The 5,585-nt window shown below is 38.5% G+C and overlaps 1 protein-coding gene across 1 annotated transcript; it reads left to right on the forward strand.

Annotated features, from left to right (window-relative positions):
• Positions 1 to 1,038: 1,038 nt before the first annotated feature.
• Positions 1,039 to 4,637, forward strand: LOC306747596 (phospholipase A and acyltransferase 4-like; the record flags this gene model as incomplete). The annotated part of the gene is made up of 4 exons (XM_079230661.1): positions 1,039 to 1,053; positions 1,999 to 2,107; positions 2,258 to 2,526; positions 4,476 to 4,637. 4 exons carry the CDS (start codon positions 1,039 to 1,041, stop codon positions 4,635 to 4,637), a joined length of 555 nt encoding a protein of 184 aa, XP_079086787.1.
• Between the last annotated feature and the right edge of the window lie 948 nt (positions 4,638 to 5,585).

A 5,585-nucleotide genomic window follows, 5' to 3' on the forward strand; every position in this document is an offset into this window, starting at 1 on the left:
AATTAAAATATGCATAAATAAAGCAAGAAAACAATAACACAAACACACGATTATAAACGTATATGTAATACGTCAAACACAAACATAAAAACAGTCAAACAAAAATACCTGTATAATCAACATACGTGTTTAATCAACCTATACGTGTATAATCAACGTATGTGTAATACGTCAAACACAGACATAATCAGAGAGGAGATACGTTTCTGATCAAACGTAATTGGGAATGCGTATTAGTTCTGGGGGAACGTAATTTTTAGGAGACAGGGTTGCCTTGTTTGCCCTTGAGTGATTAATTGTGAGCCATCTCTTTTACAAATCAATTCGCTCCAGAAGGACGTTTCATTAACTAACCAGTCCATCTTTGACTCTTTAAATTAGCTGAAGGGCAATGAGGTGAAGGTCTCTGCCTCCATGATGAGCATAAAGATGGATATTTGTACTATACGTATAAGCTCTTTATCTTCTGTCTTGAATAGTGTGTGTGTTGGTAAAGTGAAGCACTGTTGTCTTTTCACCAAATCTCCTCACTGTGTATTAAATTACCCTGTTCATTCCCTGGGATCAAAACAAGGGTAATTATGATCTGTTAATAGTGCTGTAGACCTGTTGAGTATAGCTGGTTTAGTCATTGTAAAATGGACATAAAATAAATGATCAGATTTATATAATCTACCATAAAGACCAGGAAACTGAAACTTCGACCCAGAGAACTAAACAGTAGCATGAGTGCACGTATACTGTCCAATTCACGAGAAAGGAAACTCAGCCTTTGCAGCTTTATTGCATCCGTCATCACCTGGCAGGTCCTCGAACACAGTCGTTTAGTCAATGATTAGTTAAAAAAAAAGACCATGTGTTGTGTACCATGTGCTTATCTAATCTTTCTCTGTATGTATCTCATTTATTTCCTCACATAATCAGGTGGACACTTTTGCTTGTGAAACGTAAGCACAGTTTGGTTTCAGGTGTCGGCAGCTATATATTTCCTGCAAGTTTCCTCTGTGCTTACTTACTGCTTGATGAGGACCTGAAGACATGGCTCCAACACTGGTGAGTCTCCTGCTACTGAGCCCTGAGGATTTAGTGTAGATTTAAAGCTGCTTCAATTCAAACTCAAAACAGATTGTATTCTTACTGGCAACATATTAAAAAAGACATACTAGTTCATAGATTTGACGTAAGTATTCTTGGAGTAGCCCTTTAAGCCCTAACCCTAATAACTCTAACCCCTAATCCTATTTATTTTTTGAGTTGTGTTTAGAGGTTGTACATCAGTTTATATATTATTGTAGCCCTGATTAATTATTGTAGCCCTGTTTAATTTGATACCTAACATGTTTGTTTTTTTGGGGGGAGGGATTTATACCATGACTTTTTCTTGATTTTCCTGATATAAAAGGATCCCCCGATTGGGGGACGCTAGGGCTTAACAGGTTTGCGTCATGCCATTACTTTGAGTCTGCTGCTGTAGAGATGTTAGTTTCCATTATAGTCAAAGAAATAACTAAAATGAGAAGAGTTTAGAAGACCAAGAACAAACAGGGTAAAGGGAAATATGTAAACATTTAATTTTCCTTTGTCGTATAATATAAAACTCGAACTTGTTGGAGGTAAAATATCCCAGTGTTAACTCGTAGTATCTGTCAATGTACCTTCTTTCCACAACACGTCGTACCAGTTCTTAGTAAACAGGACGTTCTTTCGCCCTGTCTGATTCATGATTCATTCACTGGTGCATGTATTGATCTCGTATAATGTCAGGCAGATCGAACAAACATGTTGGAGGTTTTTCATTTTTTTCTTCTCTCAAATTGTACATTGTTAGATGCGTTTTTCTTCCCATCTTTTTTCTTTGTGCATTTCTCTGCTTCTTACAGCGTTATTGCTACTAACCGTCAAACCAGATAGCATGAACCATTGATCATTTACACTGGCTACATGCCAAATGTATTATTTTATAATCATTTATTCATAATAATTGTTCTCTTATCATAGTTTGAACATGGTGCAAAGCCCGGGGACCTGATCGAGATCTTCCGCGGAACATATGAGCACTGGGCCGTCTACATTGGCGGAAATGAAGTTATTCATTTGACTACTCCAAGTGAGTAAAGTGCTGCATTTATGACTTTCGTCTTGGACGACCGTCAATAACCTTGCCCTAATTATGTTAGCCTCAGAGCGGCTATTACCGGCCAATCACGTGTACATGTATGTAAAATAACATAACCTGTTTGTCTCATCCGTAACACAGGCGATGACTCGAACCCTTTTGGGAGCATGCTGATGGCCGTGGATAGCACGAGAGCCCGGGTGTGCCGTCAGAAGATCTGGGAAGTGGTCGGCGTCGACCGTTTTGAAATCAACAACCTCCTCGATCACAAGTACGAGCCGCAAGACCGCCGAGTCATCGTGCGCGATGCCTGCTTGCTGGAGAACTTGGAGCTGCCATACAGCGTCTTGACTCAGAACTGTGAGCACTTTGTCACCAAGCTACGATACGGCGAGCCAGAGTCTCGACAGGTGGGTAATGAATTTGATTAATCTGCTCGAATGACCGATTAACATGCAGAGACTGGTTCTTTGTAGGACAACAGGTAGAGCTCTGGAGTGTGAAAAAAAACAGGTTTGTAGAGTAGTTGAAGGTGTCTTGGCTCTCACAAAATATAGTAAATGACCAGTGGCCTCCTCATTAACCTTTGTCACAAATATTTCCTGTGGCTGCTTCACAATGAAACCCAATTTTTGGTCAGCCAGTTGAATGCTTTTACTGTGACGCAGCGGGAGATGTTCAGTTTGCATAACTTATGACAACTCTGATATGACTTTAGAGAGCTGTAGGTAAACTGTGAGGCTTCTTTCAATGAAATAGAATAACAGCAACGTCGAAGTACATGTATGCATAGTTCGTGTAGGTAATCTGAATCCTGCATGGGAATGGCGTACTCTGCAACTAACAATCAAAATTACCATTTTGAGAGGTAATAACAAAATGTAAAGACACTTTCTGTCTAATGCAGAATACGGTGATAAATAGTATAAAAAAACTGATTTCATAATTTTATTTCCAATACAAATATAGTTAGTGGTGTGTTTATCTAAGAAGTATTAGTTTACTTTAATATAATTTCCCAGCCTACATTTAGATATAATCAAGGCAAAACTCAACAAACTAAAGTGTCTCACTGTGAACAAGTCATGTCAATATAATTAATGAATAGATGACTCACACTTCCATTCTTTCATAATTTTCTGTCCAGAACAAATTGAGAGAAGTCAAAGTAATTCAGCAAACGTCTCCACTGTAATCGTAACAGTAGATACAATATATGCTATAGTAAAAAAAAAATCATTGATGTTTCAGTGGGAAATCAGTTTTTCAAAGTGCTGCACAGCCTGGTGTGTGTCTGCACCTGGATACTCGACCCGTTTATCATAGCAGCGTCTCATTCATTGTAACAATACGCACATCTAGAACAGTCTGTTTCCGTTGATTAGAAGCAGATGTGGTGCTAAATGAAATGTGATTGCTCATGTTTCAAACAACGGTGGATGATTAATAAGCTGATCTGCAAAGTAAAAAAAAAAAAACTTGTTTAATCAACCCACTTAGTGCATCTGTCACATTCACTGTGTTGTATACATAATTATACAGAAAGCCTTGAAAGCCATTATTATGATTTTGGCTCGTCGTAAATCTCCTTTTCATTTGGTGTTGTTTTGCTGCTATATATGTATATGTATACATTTTACTATCTATCATTGCTGCAGGATGGTGCTCCCTTCTGAGCGTCAGAGGCGAGACACCTGTCAGTCAAACTATATTCCTCTCGAGGCGTAAAACTGCAATTATAGATTAAATATTAAGTAAGACAAACCTTAGTAAAAGTCTTAGCGCTTGAATCCCGTCTTGTAGGAATGGTATTCAGAGAGAATTACAAATGTCCTCATTTACTTTATTTAGTTAAGTGAAGAGTGTTCAACTAGTGGTCATTAGAGATACTGCCATCTGGGCAAAGTGGGAAAGTGAGAGTCTTAAAAAATACCAGGTTCAGTGGTTCAGTTGGTTTGTGACGTTATAATTATCTGTCACTTTGTTTGTGGAGAATACGCACAACTTGCATAGAGTATCAAGTTGATCCGAGGGCCTGTATCATAGTGAAATTTCACACCAAATTCTATCAGAATCTTAGGAGGATGATTGAGACAAAGAAAAGTGGCACAAATAATTTGTCTCAAGTTTTACTTGAGCGAGTTGTAACTGATTCAACTCTCAGAATTTCAGAAACTTTTTGGTTTGACAGGGACCTACAACAGTAAAATGATTACATTTTGAATATGACCCTAACTTTGAGGTATGGTGTGCTACAAACCCACATTCATTATTTTCCATATTTAACTTGAAATGTATTTGTACGCAGATTACACTTTGAATAGTTGACTTGAAGTGACATCTTGTTTGTGTCATGCAGGTCAGGAGAGCAGCTGCGATTGGAGGCGCTATAGTGGGCGTTGGCCTTTTTGCTCTGGGTGCTGCTGCTCTGTTTGCCACTTTGCTCAAGGATGACGATGACGACGACAACGAAAGGAGACATGAAAATAAGAGCCATAGACGTCATATAAGAAAGCAGTGACGCAGAAGGATGAAAGGAAAGATCTCGCAATTGTTTGAGTCAATTCACGTGGCAATGATTTTGATTTAAGCTATGTGAATTAACTATGGCACATGTGCACTGAACTGAAAAAAAAGTTTCTTTGTTGGTGTTGTTCTGTTAACACACACACACACACAAAATTCAACCTTTGTAAAGATGGAGCAAGCTGTTGAATTTCTAGGTAAATCAAGGACTGTTTGATATTGGAGCTTTGAGTCGAGGACGTTATTACGGTTGTTTAATGTCTAAAATGTACATATTGTGATTATTTTGCTATATAAGACAATGTTTTCTTCATTTAATGTATTGAGTCAATTTGTGTAAAAAATAAATGGAAATAGTTCCAGGAAAAGAAAAATATTGTTTTATTTATTATTTACTTTGGAGAACATTTATTTATTAAAACAGATCATGTTCTGTGTGTACAATTCATCAGAAATAGTCGGTCGTATTCACCCAAAGCCTCACAAATGCTGTATATTAATATTCATGTTTCTTGGCAACGGCCATGATTGACAGAGGTACTTAGTGCAAAAGCAGAGGGCATAATGGTGAAAAGGCAGACGCTGAGGAACAGGAGAACTCTGAGTAATGTTTCTCTTAAGGCCTAATTATGAGCTTAAAGGGTGTTCATCCCCTGTCGTCTCTGTGCCGGCATTGTACTGCATCACAATCTACCACTGTTCACATGTGGACCCCCGTTACAGCCGGGGCAGGTGCTGCAGAGCAGATTCACTCACACGACCATGTGATTGACATGCTGTGTGTGCTCGACGTCTTGTTCTCCTATCTTCGTGGGGACCAATTTCACTTTTAGACCTTGAGAGTGAGGATATTTGGGAAAGTGAGGACTTTAAGTTGAACTTTAAATGTGTACGGTTTTAGTACTGGTTAGGTAAGGGGTGGAGTCAGACATGTAGCTGTGAT

Source organism: Taurulus bubalis, assembly GCF_910589615.1.
Source record: "Taurulus bubalis genome assembly, chromosome: 1".
Lineage (NCBI taxonomy): Eukaryota > Metazoa > Chordata > Actinopteri > Perciformes > Cottidae > Taurulus > Taurulus bubalis.